The sequence below is a fragment of the Scardinius erythrophthalmus genome (assembly GCF_964197995.2).
Source record: "Scardinius erythrophthalmus genome assembly, chromosome: 18".
Lineage (NCBI taxonomy): Eukaryota > Metazoa > Chordata > Actinopteri > Cypriniformes > Leuciscidae > Scardinius > Scardinius erythrophthalmus.
The window spans coordinates 18,109,828-18,131,411 of NC_138238.1; the positions used below are offsets into that span (position 1 = coordinate 18,109,828).

The following is a 21,584-nucleotide window of genomic DNA, read 5'->3' on the forward strand; positions in this document are numbered from 1 at the left end:
ACTGAGTTCAGACTAACATACCAGCAGCGGCCATCTTACTTCCTCAAAAAAAAAAGTCCCAAAGAAAAACAGAATCAATCCTTGGATACATGGGTGACCACATCAGGGACAGTTATGGAGCATTAAATCAAGGGGCTACGACAAGCAAGCTAGACGCAGCTATAGGGAACAGGGTAAGAAGTGACATCTTTTGACAGTAAATGATTTAGTGTGTAGCGCTGGAGTTTTTATGATAGCCTGTTTGATGATGCGAGAATTGAGCCATTGACACGTGACTGTAATATAGTGATACACACGCGAAAACAAAAACATTAACGCGATATAGTTTAAATATTCTTGGCTGAGCTTTAAATTACTTGTATATCGCGCAATATTGGATACTTGCAGTAGGCTAGTAACTTAGCATGCTAACTCACAGTATAATATTGTCTGTAAACATTGTGCTGTGTGTAGATCAATACTTGATGTTTAAGGTAAGACAGTGAGGTTTACATGTTGAGCACTTCAGTGTCAGATACTGCCAGGCCCAGGAGGAAGGGTCTATTGATGATCTGATCATCTGCATGCCAGAAAGGTTAAACAGATTGCAAGTTTCTGCATCATGCTTATATGTCTTTGACTCTCTCGGTGAAACTGGAACTCTTGAATGAGCGTAAACAACCTAATAGATCTGCAGTCTTCAGACAACTCGTGAGTCATACACAGCAGGTGTAACTTCATACTGGAAGCTCTGTGTGGACAGTCTAGACTCCTCACATTCTCCACTTCATGTCATCGCAAGTGATGAATGTCTGAAATCAAATTCTGTGATACTGATTGATTGTATGCGAGATTTATGTTCTCGTGAAGTGTTTTTGATTTGAAATGAATTGTCGGCAACCAAAACAATATTTCACCAGCTAAAAATGTTTCTATGATATGTAAATGTTGTTAATCCTTATGTGGTGTCTAGCATTTCATTTTATTTTTTTAACAATTACTAAAAATTAAACTAAAATTAAAATATTTATATATATATATATATATATATATATATATATATATATATATATATATATATATATATATATGGATTAATAGTATAAAGATATATTAAAGATGCACAAAATCTAGGCTAAGCATTTTTAAATCCAACCTAAATAAAACTTTTTAGGTTAGCTTTTTCCCAATGGTTTTAATTATTTTGTATTCCAGTGTGTTCTTTTGTTTTTTGTACACTTTGTATTTCTAACTGTGTATTATTTATATATATATATATATATATATATATATATATATATATATATATATATATATATACATTTGTATTTTAATTTTTTTCAATAGTTTGTGATATAATAATTGGCAGACCCCCAGTAGTACCGCAATGGACCCCTTGGTAAAGGTTTACACCATGTCTTTTGACCTCACTTGACTTTGGCGTGTGCGCTGTGGCAACTGAATGTAAATAGTAGATTTATACATATCTACAAACAGCTAGGATTGATTGACAAAACTTTTTATAAACGGACGGTTTATTGATTCCCTACAGGTAGATTAATGGACCATTTGTAAATAAGTCATCTTAAAGTTTGCCATTAACCCTCTTTGAGGAAGTTGAGCACAAGCGCTGGGCTGAAGTAAACTAAACATTTATCCTGTTCCAGGCTAGCCCACCTTGTTACTTTCCTTTGATGAACACATGGAAGTCATTGCTCATGTTTTCAGCACGACACATGAAAAGGATCAAGCATCTGGGTTTGCTTTTTAATTGGAGTTTGATATTTTCCAGAGTATTTAGTCATGGCTCATAGTATGCTTTCTCAGCAGAATCAGATTTAGATCCTCGACATTAAAGCCACTTGAGACACTGAAGGAGAAGCTAATGTGCTAATAGGTTGAATGAGGAACTAGTGCTCCAGGGCACACCTTCCTTAAGGAACACCAAGAGTTTTGTAATTTCCTCACTAGAACAAAGCTTATTGCAACAGATATGAAACAAGAAATTGTTTAGTTATTAAAGTCACTTTGTGGCCAGTTGATGTTTGATCAGTATGTTGGTTCAATTGAAAATCAGAAATCATCAGGCTATGATATATTTCATTGTTGTTTTTAACAGTGTTGTGTTGAACAGTGTTCCTGACTTTGTTACACTGGTAGTCATGTAAAATATAATCCACTTTAAGCTTAAATGTAATCCCTGAAATGAAACGTTGAGATTTAGCAATGCCAGCTTTTTGATGCTATCGGCTATCAGTCTCACCCTCGTCATTTCAAACCCATAAGTCGTTTGTTCTTTTTCAGAGTGCAAATTAAGATAATTGTAATATTTTCTCTTCATTTTGTCCATCCATTGAAAGTACATGCACACACTACCAAAATTTCCAGCTTCATAAAGACATTGTAAAAGTAATCCAATCAGTCTTTTTTAATTTAAGTCTTCAGAAGAGACACAATCAGATTTATTTTATGCTTTTATTGTCATAAACATTGATCAACCGACATACAAAGAACTCATCAAATAGGGTAAAGATGGAAGCTCAAACATGCTTGCTTGGCGCGCAAAAAAACAATAAGGTTTGTTCTCCGTTATCAAGTATGGTTGAGCAGTGTCTTTATGTACTTGATACTTGAAATTTTGGTTATGAGGACAAAAATGTTGAGAGAGTGTCAAAAATACTCAACATTTGTTTAGTAGAATACATTTGTTTTCAGAATATGAGCAAAAGTATGGAACGACCTGAGGGTGAGTAAATGATGACAGAATTAAAATTTTTGATTGAGCTATCCCTAAACGCAACTACTCTTTGACATGTCCTGGCGTAATTTTTTTTAAGTTACATGTTTTTTATTTATATTAATTTGTATTCATTTATTGTATGTTTGATTTCTGTTGCTTTAGATGTTTTGTGAATTTTTAGTTCACTCTGTTTACTTGCTTGAAAATGTCATTTTTTGCCTTGCTCTTGAGTTTCTTAAAATGCTTGTTATAAAAAAAGAAAAAAGAAAGAAATGTCCTGGTGTCATTGTGAAGTCTGGTCATTCTTAGTGAGGTGCCATTAGCATGACATCTCTGAGTGTTTGGCATGAAAATGGATATGACAATGTTTAGGGCCCTATGATTTCCGTGAGGCGGAAAATACAGACGGAAATGCAGAATCCAGCCAAAAAAATCTACTGTAACGCGGAATTTGTAAAATTTTTGATATATAGCCTACATAAAAAGCAGGTCAGTACACTTAAATCAAATCGCGATATAGTCCAGTGTCTGTGAATATTAAACCACAAAAAGACTATTTAAATATGAATTCTGGATGTTCTGTTTGTCTCTGTGTGAATGAGTGGTTTCATCTCCCACACACACACTGAAGCACACGACGCTCGCGGTGTTTTCAGCGTCTGCCGTCTCACTATATGAGGACATGAATGCTTGAACTTCATCTCCAGAGCCGCTCTGAGAGTCACTTCATGAGCAATTTACTGTTTAATTTGAGAAAAGTAGCCCGTATTCTTAAAACTTCTAAGAATCCTCTCAGAAAGCTCCTAATTTATCTTAAAAACTTCTACGTAGGAGTCTTAGCTTAAGAGCGATTCGGGGCCGATTTGAGAGCAACTCAAACTTTCAAGACGACAACTTTCATCTTAGTGAGGAGGCGGGGCTGACCCCGTTGCTACGTATGACACAGTCTTTTGAAGACTATTATTGGTTTTCCAAGAAGGGGATATCTTTTAAGTAAGCCTTCACTTTGAAATTAAAGGCGTAATTTTTCCTGTTTCATTGTACTCACACACACATTATATGTATATATATTCTTTAGTTTTTATTTACAATGTTGTTAATGTCGTACTTAACGTTTTTGATAGGAAATGAACAGAGAAAGTACTGTAATTGTGTGATCACTTTGCTTATAGAAGGTTGTGACATAACCAAATCATCACTGGTGTATAGTTGCATTTTTCCAGTTGCCGAATATGTTAATGTAGTGAATACTTCTATTTCTGGCGCTATGGCATTTCTGCGCTGTGTCGGAGATGTTAGGTGTCTCTAAGATCGGTCACAAACAGCACAATCTAATATTTAGCATCTCATTAACTCACTGTCATGCATTGTGCGCAACACATTTCTTCCTCCTCTTCACGTTTCACCCATTTTCTCCGCTGCTAAAGAAACTCTTAAGCCTCTTAATAGTCCTCATCGGTACTCCTAACAATTTTGAACCTTAAGACCTCTTTTAAGGGTTAAGATGCTTTCTGAATTACTTTTTTCTTTAATTTTAAGAGTAAACGCCCACATTTCTAATAATGTTCTTAGAAGTTTGTCACTAGGAGCTACTCTTTACATTAAGATTTTTCATGAATACCGGCCCTGGTCTTTTGGGTGTACTGTTTCTTTAGCAGCGGAGAAAATGGGTGAAACGTGAAGAGGAAGAAGAAATGTGTTGCGCACAATGCATGACAGCGAGTGCTACACCCTTAATCATGATAATTACCTTTGATAACTTTACTGAATCAATTTTGATAGATAGTTTGCCATTCAGTGGTATAGTTTGATGTGTGTGTGGTTTGAGGCTTGAATGGGAAATGGTTTAGCCATGAGCTTGCCAGAAACAGCAGACCACAGAAGTAGCACAGCCCCTAGCTCTATTCTTATGTAAGATTTACATTGTTATTGTAACTGTCCTTAGAATGGAGAGATGAATTTGTATCTCGTAGATCACTGTACCACACATGTAATGTGGTGTAAGCCAGATGTGGACTGTTTGGATGTTTTTCTTTGACGCAGTGGATCCACAGTAATTTTAAGCTTTGTTTGATGGCCTGGGTTGTATGGATGACATGCTTTTGTACAGTGCCACAACTAAAATATTTTTATTATGACTGAAGAATATACTGATATTTATTTTATTTTATTTGAATATACACAAACATAGGCCCTATGTTTTCTTAGAAACAATTTAAAGTGTAAAGGTACATTTTGCCATGGCAAATTCACAGTTCACGGTCGGCTTGTTGCTCTGCGTTGCGTCACCGTTGCTCTTGGCAGTGGATATGCCACAAATTAAGCTAATCATATGCAAATATTCACATGTGACATTAAATAATTTGCTCATAAATACAGTATATTTTTTTTATTTTAAAATAAGCAGCTACACACAATATTTAGTATGACATTACAAATGAACATCAGGTTAAGAGATTGGAGTTGAATTAATTTTAATTATGTGACAAGTTGCAAAAACATAATATTCTTTACCAAGTCATCAAGAGTGTATCTAGGGCTAGTGAATTTATAGAATATATTCATAATGATTTCACTCTAATAACTGTTAAGCATTATTGTGAATATCGATATGCAAAATTAAACATTTGCAAAATCGATATGCAATATTAAACATAAATCAGAACTCAATCTGTTAGAAAACAATGGCTGTTTGGTCAAAAGGATTGTTCCTTTGAAAAAAAGTTTTGAGATTGCAATTTGAGAGCAAATACATTTAAATGCAGCAAATATTGTGTTTTGGCTGAATATTATGGAAAGTTTGAAAATGTATGTATTTTTAGCTGTAACACCCAGCCCTATGTACAATACGGATATAAAAAAATGTTGTACAAAATGTTTTTAAATAATGAAGCCATTTAGTCTGTCAATACTTTACTCATCTGCTAAAATAATGTAGGCTAATGTTTGATCTAAATTTGTTTGATTGAACAAATTGTTAAATTTATTTATATTTGTTTAAATATATTTGTAAAATACGTTAAATAGAAACATTTCCTTCTTTGTCAAAAGTGTTACAATTGTTTTTTGCTTAAAGGGGTGGTATAATGCCCTTTTCACAAGATTTTATCTCAAAATACCCCACAGATATTTTTATATAGCATGTTAAAATTGTAAATTTTTGAGTTTTTTTTTAGGGTGCCTCAGAACGCACCATTTTGTGACTGTTCCTTTAAATGCAAATGAGCTGCTGCTCCTGGCACCAAGGGCGGAGTTTCAAGAGCTTGCACTCACACAGACATGCACTGAAAATTTCAAAAACGTTTAGCCTTTTATGTTCAAATCGGATTCAGACAATGATGGAGAGACTCAAGAAGAGGTTACAACATGTAGAATGCAACAGGACGTTTGGAATGGTTAGTTGATGAATTTATGTAGCTTTATGCGTAGTTATCTTCTAGTCACTGATTAGCATATTCTGTCTTGATAATCTATAAATCGTGTTCAGGGGGCTAATCCTGGAGGAATGCCGTGTAGTCCCTACCAGCCGTTTGTTGTAGTCCTTAAAAAGTGATTTCTTTAAAAGCAGATATCTCCCTTTGCTTTGAACTTTGAGCGTTGTAACGTTGCAATATGTTGTTTATTATCATAATCAACCACCCATTTAATCTTTTATGCATACATATTCAAATACACACTAAAACTTTTCAATGTAAGTTTATATTTGACCCTGTCCTATATGATTGACTGATCACTAAACAGTGTACTAGAGAGAGAGAGAGAGAGAGAGAGTATGTTTATGTGGGATGCTGCTGTATCCTAGCAACACTGACAACCAAGGACTAATAGCAGACTTCATTACACATGCAGTGTGTGCTGAATGTTTGCACACTGCCTTTCAAAACATAATCAGTTTGTGTATTGTGTTGTCTTTCAACCAAAAGATGTTACAGTGTTGAGAGTGTAAGAAATTCAGAAATAAAGAGGATGAGTAGATGACATTTGCTGGTGTGTTATGTAAAAATACACTGAGGCATGGCCTGGTTATTGTATCCGCATGCTTTTGTGTGCGAGTGTTTGTTTGTAGTAATGTCATGTTCAGATCCTTGGTTTGTTATCTCGATTTGGGTCATTACTCATTATGTATATTTAGGGTGCAGTGTATTTTATTTTTATGCACATGGATAACATCCTGTTTTCTCTTATGGAAAGATTTGCTAATGCAAAAATTTATTTTGTTAATAAAAATACGAACAAAGTAGCAAATTACAAACAATAAGACTAAGATAAAAATCAAAGAAACAGTGCTTTTCAGATGAATACTACAGAATTTGAATATTTCAGTTTACAAGTTCTTCGGTTAATAGCAGTGAGTGATTTCTCTTTTTTTATCTTTTTGATGAACAGAAAGGACATAAAATATACTTTGTGTATTTGACCATTTAAACGCCATAAGCCGCAACTGAGAACTTAATTCGGGACTGCAGGCTGACATGTCCCACTCTTTCTCATTCATCCATGTTTCTTATCATTTATGTTTCACTCTAACTTTAGGTAGTACTATTATGACACTTTATTATACAATTAAATGACAAATTATGCAAGAATGGAAACATTTTTTGACCGTTGAGTTGTTTTAGTCAGTGATTGCTGAATCAAAAAAATGGGAGGACTGGTTAATAAGTAGGCTATGCTAACGGTCTCTTTACTTTAGAGAGGTTATATCAGGCCATGCTGTTTTCTTCCAATACTATCCGTCTCCATGTACAAACATGCTTTTGGATCTTTATTAGTTCAGTGACCGCATGTCCCACAATGTTTTACTCAATACATTTTTGTGTAAATGGCCTGAGTCATTGATAACGCAGTAAAAACAGCTGGCATTCCTATTTAAAAACCTGCTTTTCCCTTTGAAAAGCTTGATCAGATCTTATATGCAGCTGAAAGGGACAATTATCTACAATTTTTATTTATTTAATTATTTTTTTTGTTTGATGGGGGTTGAATTTAGAAAAGGTTGGGGATCTTTTCTTTTTAGAAGCTGAATCTGTTTTGTTTTTTAAATCTATTTTATTACAGATGGCAGCTAGAAAACCTCATTGGCAAAATAGAGTTTGTTAGCTAAACAAAACCCATCACTGATCCCTTGTGTGGAAATACTCCTGCATTTATGTTTGAGATCAGTTGCTGAATTAATCTGCCACTGAAATTTGTATTTGTTAAATTAGCAGCAGAAAAATTAGCCTATAAATTTCCCATGTGACTGGAGGTTTTGAATGTCGGATGTTTCATGGGAATGAATGATTGTGGTTTGTGCTGATGTGGTCTCAGTGTATTCTGGCATTTTACAGCACCATGGTGAGCGCTGTGTTTATGTTTTTATTGGCTTCACGTCTAAACCACTGAGATGATGTAAAGTTGAAGTAATGATAGGCTAGCAAACACAACGTCCATTCATTCACCGTCTGTGGAGAGGCTCATTTTTATTATTTGTTAGCACTTTGATAGATGTTCAACAGCAGCCACTGTATATGCCGTAGATTCAACACATCCTCTGTATTTTCGGTTGTTCCTAAAGTGATATTACAGACCTTACCACATCCTTGACCTATTACATCGTTCCCAAAAGCTCCATTTTAAATATGTTTTCAAGTGTTACTATTTTACACAGCCTGCAAACCTTGGACTTTTAACTTTAAGATTAAGCCGTTCACCTTTTTCTTCTCCTGAATATATACTGAATTTGTCTTTTGCAGAAACTGAAGTGAGGAGCTTCCTGTGACCTCATCTTCTGCTGATCCCCAGCGAGACCCTTGACTCCTCACTGAGGAGGCATGGAAGTCCAGGGGGATGCTGGGATTGGGGGTTTGTTGGCACCCAGTCCACAAAGTGAGGCTGTAACCCACGAGATGGGCGAACTGACCCTGCACCCCGGCCAGAAGCTGCCCCCACTCAACGAGCGCAAAAATGGTAAGTAAGCTGCGAAAAAATAGTTGGATTGAGTCTTTTAAATGAATTAGGGATGCATAATATAGCATTGAGATTTTGCTTATTAGCCAATATTTAATAAATATTGGCTGATATTGAATATTTCATTGTGCATGTTTGCCGTCATCAACGCTTATATAAATGTTTAAAATCTTAAAAACGCTAATAATTTAAAGGCGTCATATAATGCTTTTTAATGTTTTCTTTTCTTGTTTAATGTATCTATGCATGCATACGAAGTTACAAAGCTCATAGGCTCACACAAAGCGATTTATTCTATCTAACACTGATCCAGACCTGCCTAAAACGCCTCGATCGAAGTCCAGGTATTACTTCCTCAAACGTCCATGTCCCAGTGTGAAATGTTAGCATAATGCAGGGCTTAAAGTATTCCGGCACCATGCCGGATCTCCGGCGTGCGGCCGTGAGGGGAAAAAAAATTGGGAACTTGCATGCGGTTTAATATTTTCGAGTCAATTGATTTCACCTACCAATCATATGAGAGGATCGCTGCTCTAACTAACGTTACAAGCCTATCAGAAGCAGAGCAGGGCGGGTCCTGGCAACACAATGTGATCACGATCCATACGTTAGCGTCGTCGGTGAAAGCATGGAGCGCAAGTTCATAAAGCCCGGGGATGATGTCTTACCCACGGGTATAATTTCCTATGCGGACGGGGGGGTATGTCCCCCCACTTTCAAATTCGTTTGTTGTGATTTTTAACCGCACGCCGTCATTGCCACAGAGGAGCAGGACCGAGCCTGTAAAATTAGTTCACTGAAAGTTCTAATGCGCAGGTATAGCGGTTGCGACCATAGACTATAAAAAAATAGATTGCGACACAGTTAGTGATGAAACGCGAGAAACAACAACAGGCTAATGTCATTATGGATGAAAAGAAAGAAAGGAGATGTTAGTTGGTTGATTCAGGAAATTAGCTCAGGTCAGGATAATGGGTAACTTCAGACTGTTAGATAAATATTAAATGTAGAACATTCTGTGTAGCTTACTTCAAACCGCAGTATTTTCTGTCAGCAATGTATGAAAAGTGCTGTCAACGTCAACGCATGCGATTCATTTTTGTCCAGCTTTAACGTTTTAAAATATTTAACGCAATTAACGCAGCATCCATCCGTTCTTTCTTTCTGACATCCTTTAGCTAGGGTTATGATCACGCTCTTATTCACGCAAATGCTTTAGAACCATTCCTGCGCGACAAGACAAAGAGAACGCGCTTTCAGTGAATGTCCTGACACGTACGACGCACAGAAAGATGCGCGCCAGTATCGAGTTCTCTTTCGCGCTTGAACGAACAATAACACACACATTTATGCCAGAATGTCCTCTTTGTCGAGTATCATCACAAGAACAGTCTTAAATGAGTTAAATAAAATCTTAAATGGTAGAGAGAATGAGATGTGAGATCCTGTCAACAGCGGCAGATCTTAAAGTGACAGGAGCCATTCATTCTGTCTGTCAGTAAAGTTGACCTAAAGAACAGAGGGAGCAGAGAAAATTACTCACTGTTCTTGACTAAAGAACGCTTGTAGCTTTGATAAGGATTAATCTATATTTAATTTATAATTTATGCAGTGCGGACTGTTTTATAACCTTATTCAATTTCTGTATGGTACAGATAAATATGACATATGATGTATTATGGGTTTAATGATGATTGTCTTAAGTTCACTTAAATTAAAAGTTTTTATTTTTTTGAAGCCTAACGTTTAAAATTTTGGGGGAAATCATTTTCATCGAGATATCAGTAGCTATAATATTAGTGATACTGGCTTTCATTCATAAAAAGATGCCATTAAGATACAGCTGTAATACTTGAAAATAAGTACCCCCCCCCCCCCCCCCCCCCCAAAAAAAAGTTCAGGCTCAGGAATTTTTTTCACTTTAACCCCTGATAATGCAATAGACAATAACAAAGGCATAAACAAAGAAAGAAGTTTAGGTTTTGGTGAATTCAGATGTTGTCATGTCGCAGAGACGCTGCGTGTTTGGAAGCTAAAGCTTGTGATTATGGTAAGGGCCGTTACATTTTTGACACACGCTTCAAGTGTTCGGCCAATCACAACACGCTGGGTCAGCTGGCCAATCAGATCACTCTTGAGTTTTTCTGAAGGAGGGGCTTTGTGGAAATCAGAGCGTTTAAGACAGTCTGGGAATAGAGGAGCTAGAATAATTTGTGAAAAATTATGTGTTTTTTGAACATTAAACTTAAAGCATGTTAACCTGTTCTGTTACACCCTAATCAAAATAATGAACTTTTGAAATAGCATCATATTACTACCCCTTTAATAACACTGTTAAATGTAGTCCTTTCACATATCTCAAAATAAACATTTTCAGACTGTTCATTATAGTGTTGTAATGCTTAAATCCACTTATATATTATATATAAATAATTGATTTTATTTATTTGTTTGTTTTTGTTTCATTTTTTATACACTCGTATAAGTTTGGGGTCAGTAAGATTTTTTAAATAAGTCTGATTTAATAAAAAATATTTCAGTTCAAAGTATCTGTTTTATATAATATATAAACATATAAAAAAAAGTATCATGATATTTCGGAAATCATTCTAATATGCTCAAGAAACAGATTTTTATCAGTTGAAAATGTTTGTGCTGCTTTATATTTTTTTAGACATTTTCACAGGATTATTTAATGAATAGAAAGCAGAACAGCATTTCGTTTTTTGGGAATATTCATTTGTAACATTATAAATGGCTTTACTGTCATATTTTATCAATTTAATGCAGCAAGGATGCTGAATAAAAAAAAAAAAAAACTTTTAAACTTTAGTGTATATTTAGACAAAATAGTATAGCATTTTAATATCAGCTTTTTATCAGTAATAATGTGAAAATACAAAACAGTTGGTGAAGATATTAGTTTACCTACAGCTCTGACAAATCAGTATCTGAAGCCTGTTTTATTCTTGGCACATCTAAAACTGGGAAATGGCAGGCTTCTGAAAATTTACTAAGTTCTTTGTCGGCCAACAAAAAGATATTTAGATTTAGATGTCCCTCTTGGCTAAATGTTCATCGTCAGTTTTTTTTTTTTTTTTGCCCATTTTTGGTGAAGTTGCCCATGTTCTGAAATGGTATTCATTGCCCAGTTGTAATCACATTCTGCATACATTCCGCTATTTCATTTTGGCAATTCACGCCACATCCTGTTTAGTTTTGCCTCTATTTCCAGGTGATTAGATAATGTTTTATTTCTGTACCTGTTGAAAAAGAGAAGCTATTTTTCCATTCTGTCACCCTCAGTCCTCCGTGCACAGAAGCAGCCTCCACAATCCTGACGTTTCTTAGTTTGGGTGCAGACATTTGATTGACATGTGAAAGGTCACAGGACAGCGCTGTGTGCATGCGGTGGCTCGCAGCTCTGTGAGGGCTGCTCCTCTTGGTCTCTAGCTATGCTGAGGTCACACCGTCACAGTGAGTGGAAATGTAAACCAGTTTGGCAGAGCATGGCCCGTGTCAGTTACTCATCCTCTGGTTGTCTGTCAAACAAGATGCTTACTGTTTTTTTTGCTGCTTTCAAATCTTAATAATAAAGCATTCATGATCCATTTGACCTTACAGAGAAAGTTAACTGTTCTTCTATAAAACTTTAAAAAGAGAGGTGCACTTTTGAGTGGTTTAGATATGAACTTTTAGTGGCAGGGAGGGGTTAAACCTAGTTTGGTCTTTGTGCTCCCTCCTTGCTGCTGGTGGAGCAGAGATGTTGTCTTTTCTGAGGGAGCCCCAGTTTCGCTGGAGCTACTAACGGTGAATGGAGAGTCCTGAAGAACGAGGTCCTTGTGCTTTTTTCACAAAGCTCTGGTGCTGTCAGGAGCCCACGCTGAGATTCTCTGAGCGCACGGCGGGACGGGCGGACGGCATGGCCTGCTTAGGACTGGAGGCTCACAACACCTGCAGAGGAAACATCATATCAGGTTCCGCGGCTTGCTGCTCGACTCTGAGAGGTGGTTGTCATCCTGTCGCTGAGGGCATATAGGTTTAGTTTATTTTTACTGGCTTCATGATGCTTTGTTTACTAAGCTTAGGTCTAATGGAAATTTGCATGATAGCATTAGAAAAAAATAAAGCTAGAATTGATTGGCTGTTCATGAGAGAACTATGGTAATTTCTCTGCGGATAATCAAGGTTGAGTGCCCATCAGATGCACAACAGGAAAGTAAGAGATTGTTCTAGATAATGGCATCTTCATCTGAGCATTAGACGCGGCATAGATTGGCACGATAGGGATGTATAAAGCTGCTTATTTTCGAAATCAACAAGTTGACTAATAGGTCTTAAGGAAGTCCTGTATAATTTGGCTGGTTTCACGTTCACCTGAGTCTGATTGGGTGCATTTCGTAGTGGTTGTTTACATAAGATGTATTTCTTAATTGCTGAATGGAATGCAGGAGTCTCGAGATTAATCATTTTTCACGTGACACTTCATCTTAAAAACATATAATGCTCAAAACACAGTATTAAATGTGATGCGACAACCAATATGTCTGTCTGAATGTCTGTTTCTGTAATAAGGATTAAGGAATGAAAGTAAAGAGGGTTTTACCATCCAAACTGTCTTAACAGGTAAAGAGCAGTACACTGATTAAACAACCACACTAAAGATATCAATATCAGGATTTTTAATATTATATAATATATTACTTTCAACATTCTGGGTTGGTAAGTTTTTTGGGGTTTTCTTGTTCTTTTATTCTAACCTAGGCTGCATTTATTTGATCAAAAATACAGTAAAAGCTATACATTTTAAAATTTAATTTATTCCTGTGATGGCAAAGCTGAATTTTCAGCAGATGTATCAGCTATATCCTGTCTTCAGTGTCGCATGATCCTTCAGAAATCATTCTGATATGATGATTTGGTTTCCAAGAGACATTTATTATTATTATCTTTGTTTGCTGCTTAATATTTTTGTGGCAACCGTGACACGTTTGTTTTTCAGGATATTTTTATTAATATAACGTTCAAAAGAACTGTGTTTATTTGAAATTGAAATCTTTTTAAAAATGATAAATGTCTGTACAGTCTCTTTTGATCAACTTAAAGGAATAGTTCACTTAAAAAAAATTGTCATCATTTACTCGCCCTCAAGTTGTTTCAAACCTGTATGAATTTTTTGCTTCTGCTGAACACAAAAGAAGATATTTTGAAGAATGTCGGTAACCAGACAGTTGATGAGATATTTTTTTTCCCGGTAACTCTTTATTTCGATAGTCCACTTTAGGCATTCGACTAACTATAAGTAACTTTGCAATTACATGTCAACTAACTCTCATTAGAGTACTAGTAGACTGTATGCTTAATATCAGCTAACACTTTATTGTGATGCTCCCCCAACAGACATTCTACTGACTATAAGTAACTTGGCAACTACAAGTCAACTTCTTCTACTAACCCGAACCCTCACACCTAACCGTAACCTAACAGCCTACTGACAGTCTACTACAGTTTACTAATACTCTAATGACAGTTAGTTGACATGTAGTTGCATAGTTACTTATAGTTAGTAGAATGTCTAAAGTGGACTATCGAAATAAAGTGTAACCCTTTTTCCTACTATGGAAGTCAATGGGGTCCATCAACTGTTTGGTAAAAGTACTAATTTCTTTTGAAAACTTTTGAATGGTAGTGACATATATAATATTGTCACTGTTTTCAAACCACTGAGTCACTTTGTTTGCCATGTTTAAACAGACTCTGACTGTCAGAACTAAAAAAATCTTTGAAAGGATCTGAAACCCAAGAAATTATGATCTCAACCCTCTTTCAGATCCCTTCAAAGATTTACACCAAGATGATGTAAGACGTTTTGCTCATCATGTGGAATAACCCAACCTAAAAAGCTGCAATGTTATGTTGTGCAGTCAAGGGGACTAGATGATTTTTTTTTTGTGCCCTAAGTGTAGTCAGGGCACCGGGAATGCAGAAGCCCCCATTATTATCTCCTTCATGGTACATTTTTTTTCCTCTCAAAGCTGAAGTGTGTCATTTTTTTAGTGCAACATAATTTCTCAGTCATACAAAGTATTTATAACTATTAATACAGTCATTGTTTATACAGTTCCATTTGGTGTCACAAGTGGTGCAAAAAGTTGTAGTGCAGATTCATAGTGAAAATTATAGACAACCAGTTATGTGTCCTCAGCTCCCTCCAGAGTTTCGTTTGCTCGACCTCACCTGACCTTGTTAGCAGTTAACTGACTCATAGTGGGTGAAAAAAAATATTTTTCAGTCAGACTTAACCTCTTTGTTCCTGCATTTTCATTCTCATTTTACATTTATGCATTTGACACTGGCAGACTTAAAGTAAATATTTTATCAGTATGCATAATGTATGTGCATGATGTTGCTAGTGCCATGTTGAGCTACAAGAACTGTACATTAACAACAACAAATAATTGTTTAATCTTTGACTAAAATTATATCGAGCTATTGGCACGTGTGACGCGCAGCTGTGTTGCACCAGCCGTCATACATTTATAAATTCTCAGCTAATGGTGCTCATGATTGTTGATTAATGTCAGACGTTATCATGTTGCCTTTCTGACCAATTTGAGCTGTTTTTATAATCAGCCAAGTAAATCCTGGAAGCTCAGCCAAGAAGGCAAAGAAAAATGTCTTGAGAATTTTCCCAGGAAGTCTTCCAAACAGCACCCTTCAAAAAAGGGTCGCTCAAGAGCCTTTTGTTTTGGTAGCAGGAAGAACATCTAGTTTTTTTAATGGATGCTCTTATGTAATGCTAGAAAGGAAAAGTGTGTGATTTCGGTTGTGCAAAAGGTTAGATTTCCCTTTGTTGTCTGTGTTGGTGTGTAGTTGTGCTAATCAGGTGGAAAAGTCCCATTCTGTGTGTAGTGTTGAGAAGCCTGTTCTAGAGGTTGGGTCAAGAACATAACACTGCTTCTGCTTCTCTCCAACAGTTCTCCAGCTGAGGCTACAGCATAGACGCACCCGCGAGCAGCTCGTTGATCAGGGCATCATGCCACGTGAGTACGGCCCCTGCCATCTTACACTGCAGCGTATACCAGCCTAGAAGGGAGAAGATGATTCATATTTACCCTTTGATGAAAACTAATACTAAACATCACTTGTTTAACTAAATATGTTAAAATGTGAACGTTTTATGCCCTGAAATGCCATTTTGCTGCCCATTTTTCCTTTATAATCAGAAAAAAATTATGGTGGACTTAATTTTATCCATCATGAATTCATTGGATTGTGAAAAGTGGGTTTTAAGTGGGTGGAAAGTAAAAGGGACTCATGACATCAGCTGAAAAGGACACTTTTAATAGGCAAAGCATACATTTTTATCGCAGAAAGTTCGCTTTGGCAAGTTGTTTCGATCTCCCGAAATGAACACTGAACAAACTTTGTTTTGGCCTGATTTGTTCGAAATGACATCACACCAGTTCGTTCTTCGACTTTCAATTATAAATTTTACAGACCCCAAACTTTTGAATGGTAACATGGCCTTGTGCCCACATTACATGTTATTACATATGTTGTATTGTGATTATTATTATCTTTGACAGTGTCCCTAAGTTGAATGTCCCTACACAAAACGAATCATGCTTTAAGTCGTGTGAGTAAACCTTCCTGCTTTTGTGTTTAAGAGAGGAAATCAGTTGGTGCTGTGGGTATTTTTTTGCACCACATCTGCTTTTGAATCAGTTGTTTATTCTTCGTAGTTCTCAGCCGGGCATGGTTGACCAATGCACATGGTATTTTTTGCAAACGCTCACCTCAGCTCATTCTGTTATTGCTCATAACCACTTTTTCCGTTCAGCTAAGTCACTGAGCAGTGTGTGAGATCTCTCACACTCAGGCTGAACATAATTTTTTTTTTCTCTGGCCATCTCCGAGCTGATTGATGGGATTACACTGCATTCTGTCTCATAACTCAGTGTAATATCAGGCACAGATTCTGCTGGGATTAAGAGGTAGCTGTCTGACCTGAACGGCACAGTGTAGTCTGTGTGCTAATCTCTGTGTGGGCCCTCCACATCCTTTCTGAGTAATATATGAGACAAGGCGCTGCAACATTAGAAAGACTGGGGGAGATGAAAGAGCCGTGTCTGTTTGAAGTGTGTGGGTGATGGCCTTGTGTCCTCATGAGACTGATTCTCTTCTTGTGTGTATCTGTGTGACTTTACAGCCCTGAAGAGCCCTGCGGCGTTTCACGAACAGATCCGTAGCCTTGAGAGAGCCAGGGTAAGAGCAGGGCACCGAGCCCCAGTCCTCCTCCACTTTCCTCAGCCATCTGGGGTCTCTGATCCTCCATGAAACCTCTTCAGGGGTTCCCCAGCTCTCAGTAATGGGACACATGTGAAACCTTTCAGTTGATTTAGTAGCTTAAGCTTTCTGTAAATGTGTTTGTTATTTGCAAAGCACAGAGGAGATTATTATAATGGTCACTTTATGATCCCTGAATTACTGAGGGGTTTCGTTTTTCTGAAACTCTGTATCCTTTCTTTCTGTAGACTGAAAATTTCCTAAAGCACAAAATACGCAGCCGCCCAGAAAGGGCCGAGTTGGTCCGCATGCACATTTTACAAGGTAATCCTCCATTCATGAGACATGTAATGGCTGCTAATCTGCATGCTGGGAATGTTTTTGTTGAATCTATTATTTTCTAAACAAAGCGGTAGCTTTTTAGTAGAGCCAGGCATCAATACAATTAATTCAATTCTGAATCCATAACTATTGATTCAGTTGATTTGATTTTAGTCATTTCTGATGCATTTGGGTATATTTCATTTATATGTCCATTACAACAAGTTATGAATACGTTTACTCTAATGCTGATATATATATATGAAAAACAGTAACACATCTTTTTGAAATATTCATTAAAAGAATCAGTTTATAATTGTCTTTTGTTTCAGGAATCTGGTTAGCAGTGGCTACACTGGCTGCATTTGTGCATAATGAAAATTGAATAGTGAATGGTTTTGATTCACTAAAAGGAACTGCAAAATGTTTCTTGCCATTATTTTGTGGATTCAACAGCAGTGGCATACATTCAGTAGTTGTGAGAGTGCTGAAACTGATACAGGGAGCCTAACTTGGTACATTATGAACATATTAATTTCCCTAAACTATGCAGATAAGTTTGTTCAGCATAAAGCAGTGAGAAAGCAGCCTAATTCCATGAAAGCAAGAAAAATGTATGTTCAGAAGGGTCAGCCAGGTGCCGTATGTGTCTTGTTTACTGATGTGATTGAGTTGACCATTGTGTGATTGTTGTGGTGTTTGAGGACAAGTGTGGGTTTGAGTGATTGTTGCACTGATTGTCATTGGTTTTTTGGTGGTTTGGCAGAGACTGTGGCGGAGCCTTCTCTGCAGGCCACCCAGCTGAAACTGAAGAGAGCTCGATTGGCTGATGACTTAAATGAAAAGATCTCTCAACGCCCCGGCCCCATGGAGCTGGTGGAGAAGAACATCCTACCTGTGGACTCCAGCGTCAAGGAGGCCATCATTGGTGAACTATGCGCACTATGATTAAGGAATTAAATTGGGGGTAAAATTGCATGTTTATGAATTATGCTACATTTTCCTTTGTGTTCATCGGGTAGATGGTCAGATGCAGTACCCCAGAACTCTAGAGGAACAACTAGATGAGGACAGTGGAGATGCGTTTTCACCCGAGCAGCCAGGAAGTCAGGAGTCCCAGGGTTCTGCAGCCTCACCTGGGGAGGTCCGGACCATAGAGGGATCTTCACCAGTGCCCAATAACTTTTTACAGGTAGTTCTCTCTCCTTCTTTTGACTTCAGGGATCGAACACTGGGAGCTCATGATGCAAAAATACAGAATTTGGTGATTCAAGTTTTGCAGTATACTGAGATTTTTTATTTGTTTTTTTTTTCACAGCACTTTCCTGCAGTCGCCACCACTTCGACAAATTTCTTCAAGCCTTTTTCCAGCAATGAGCAATCATTTAGCCCTCCAGCACCCGTGCCACAGCTAGTCACCGTGGCCCATGTGAAGTCTGGGCCCACCCTAGTAAAGGTCAGTAAAGAACTGTGGCTTTTATAGGAAGGGAAAAACAACAAAAATGTATTAAACCCCCTTGATCAGTGGATCTCAACCTTTTTTGACTTCAAGGGCCCCCATTGCCCACAACAATATTTGACCACCCCCCCACACACACACACACACATAAAATAACCTAGTAATAAAAATGTTGTTTTTTTAGCTTATTTTAATGCTTGTTTTGCTTTGTTTTAAAGTATTTTAAGTCATCTTGAGGCCCCATTTGGCAGTTTGTTGAGGATCCCTAGTGGACCCTGGCCACCTGGTTGAGAACCACTGATTTAGATGTAATGCATAATGGGAAATCTCTGTTCAATCTACAGCAGAGTCAGCCTAAGCTACCTGGGGACAAGAGCCGTAGCAAGAAGAGCAAGGAGGCCAAGCCACGTGTGAAAAAGTTGAAATATCATCAGTACATTCCCCCAGACCAGAAACAAGAACCCGACCAAGCCCCGATGGACTCTTCATATGCTCGATTACTACAACAACAGCAGCTATTTTTGCAGCTACAGATCCTGAGCCAACAGCAACAGCAGCACTACAACTACCAGACCATCCTTCCTGCACCTCTCAAGTAAGCAAAGAAATCCAGTTCTGTGTGTCTGTAATCTGTGTATCAGGCTCTGTTGTGTTCGCTATCCACTGCTTTGCCAATCGGTGAATCCGAACCATTTGGCAAAGGTCATATTTTGCTTTCGAAGCTAGCCAGGATGTGTTTTGTTAACCATTAGTATAATGACTGCACAAGAATGGTTTTAGGTGGAAAATGTCTAAAAACATTTTTGTTGCTGGTGGCACTCAGGACCATTACCTGTTTTCCAATAACAAATCCTGTTTAGTGATTTACATTAATGGTAGGAAGTCAATGAGGTTATTCCTCTGCTTCCTTTTCCATCTCTTGTGCAATATTTATTTTAACTGTCATTGTTTTCTGCTGCTGCTTTGTTCAGTGGTGTTTATTTTTTTGAGAGCTAAGGTCAAAGAAACAAATAGTTTCTGCTGTGATGTTAAGTGCTGTTCCTCCCCTCTTTTCCCATCTGCTTCCCTCCTCGCCAGACCTGTGATAGAGGGCCAAAACAGCAGTGCCACAGTCGCTATTAACAGCACCAGCAGCCTTCCTGCCTCAATCGTGTTGTCTCTGCCCACAGCAACACCTGTGCGGCCCAATAGCACCCTTTCCAACCGCAAGGCTGGCACACTACCAGCCAACCTGGAGGAGATGAAGGTACAGAGAGATTCTAATTATACACAAAAAAATATCATCAATAATAGAAACACTACTGTTAAAAAAGTTTGAGAAATAAGTCTCTTATGCTCCTCTAGGCTGGATTCATTTAATAAAAAATACAGTACAACAGGAATAATGCGAAATATTACTACAATTTAAAATAAATGTTTTCTATTTTATATATATTTAAAAATTTCATTTCATATTAGAATGATTTCTGAAGGATCATGTGACATTGAATACTGGAGTAATGGCTGCTAAACATTTTCAGCATCTATTACTCCAGTCTTCTATGATTTGATCCTCAAGAAACATTTATTATCAATGTTGAAAACAGTTGTGCTGTTTTTTTATTATATTTGTGGAAACTGTGATTTCGTTTTATCAGGATTTTGATGAATGCAATGTTTAACAGAACATCATTTATTTAAAATAGAATTTTTTGTAACATTATAAATGTCTTCACTGTTACTTTTGATAAATTGAATACACCATGCTGAATAAAAGTAGTAATTTCTTTTTTTTTTTTTAAAGAAACATTTGAGCGTTAGTATATAGTAACTAAAAGTACAGTAAATATTTAATAATAATAATAATAAATTAAAATTAAAAAGCTAATATGACTTTTCCATTATGCAATATTTTATTATTATTCATTTAGTGTGGTGGAATTCAGATTATTTTGAACAGTTTATATGGTGATATATTTGGTAATCCAAAAATTATAATTTTTTCTGTATTGAGCTAATATTTTACGAGTTAATAACTTCACTAATAATGGGTGTGTTTTGGTAGGTGGCAGAGCTGAAACTGGAATTAAAGTTACGTGGTCTTCCAGTGTCGGGAACGAAGACTGACCTTATTGAACGACTTAAGCCTTTCCAAGAACACCCTGTCACTACTTCACCCAACAACTGCAAAAGACCTAACACACAGCCCTGCAGCACACCTATGGAGGTGTCCAGCACCACTACAAGCCTCTCCCCCATCCAGCAGCCCCTTGAAAATATGAGCTCCACTCCGCCTGTGTCTCCTGGTTCTTCAGAGCTTCATCGCAGAGAAGACACATCCATGCAGGGACAGGCAGAGGCCCAAAACCACAGTTTAGTAAAGGCAGCTCCTGTTCCTGAAGAGCAGGACCGGAGACTACACGAAAAGGAGCGACAGATCAAGGAACTGCTGCGTAAACTGGAGCAGGAGCAGAAGCTGGTGGAGAAACTGAAGATGCAGCTAGAGGTGGAGAAAAGGAGTGGACAAGTCATTCCACCTGCAAAAAATGTTTCCAGTCCAACCACCATGTTGGCACCTGTCAAAACAGAAAACACTGTCCCTTCCAACTGTACACGGGGTTCACACACTACACCAACTCTGGTGAAGCTCGAGGAAGCCCACCCCAGCCAGGTGACAGCTACCCCTCTCCGTCAGTTCATTATCAGCCACCAAGGGGTGCCACAGGTCATAGGGCAGCCCCAGACTCTGCTAACCACTCCGCATGGGGGCACTCAGATCCTTCTTCCAATGCCCCTGGCGAATAATACCACTACCATCCAGCTGCCCAACACTAATGTCAAACTACAGGTAACAAAATACATACAGAC

General features: G+C 37.4%; 1 protein-coding gene across 4 annotated transcripts in view; it reads left to right on the forward strand.

The window, feature by feature from the left end:
• The window catches only part of mrtfba (myocardin related transcription factor Ba), a 29,643-nt gene continuing 8,059 nt past the window's right edge, over positions 1-21,584 (forward strand). Inside the window, exons 1-11 of one of the 4 annotated variants that reach the window (XM_081393285.1) lie at positions 1-173; positions 8,455-8,668; positions 15,646-15,711; positions 16,881-16,936; positions 17,206-17,281; positions 18,045-18,206; positions 18,301-18,470; positions 18,597-18,734; positions 19,082-19,332; positions 19,815-19,983; positions 20,782-21,564. In XM_081393285.1, the coding sequence (XP_081249411.1) occupies positions 8,533-8,668; positions 15,646-15,711; positions 16,881-16,936; positions 17,206-17,281; positions 18,045-18,206; positions 18,301-18,470; positions 18,597-18,734; positions 19,082-19,332; positions 19,815-19,983; positions 20,782-21,564 (2,007 nt within the window). In that variant the 5' untranslated portion in view covers positions 1-173; positions 8,455-8,532. Of the gene's footprint in view, positions 174-8,454; positions 8,669-12,051; positions 12,146-12,622; positions 12,676-15,645; positions 15,712-16,880; positions 16,937-17,205; positions 17,282-18,044; positions 18,207-18,300; positions 18,471-18,596; positions 18,735-19,081; positions 19,333-19,814; positions 19,984-20,781; positions 21,565-21,584 lie in introns of those variants that run through there. The other 3 variants (XM_081393286.1, XM_081393287.1, XM_081393288.1) reach the window with 3 other exon arrangements.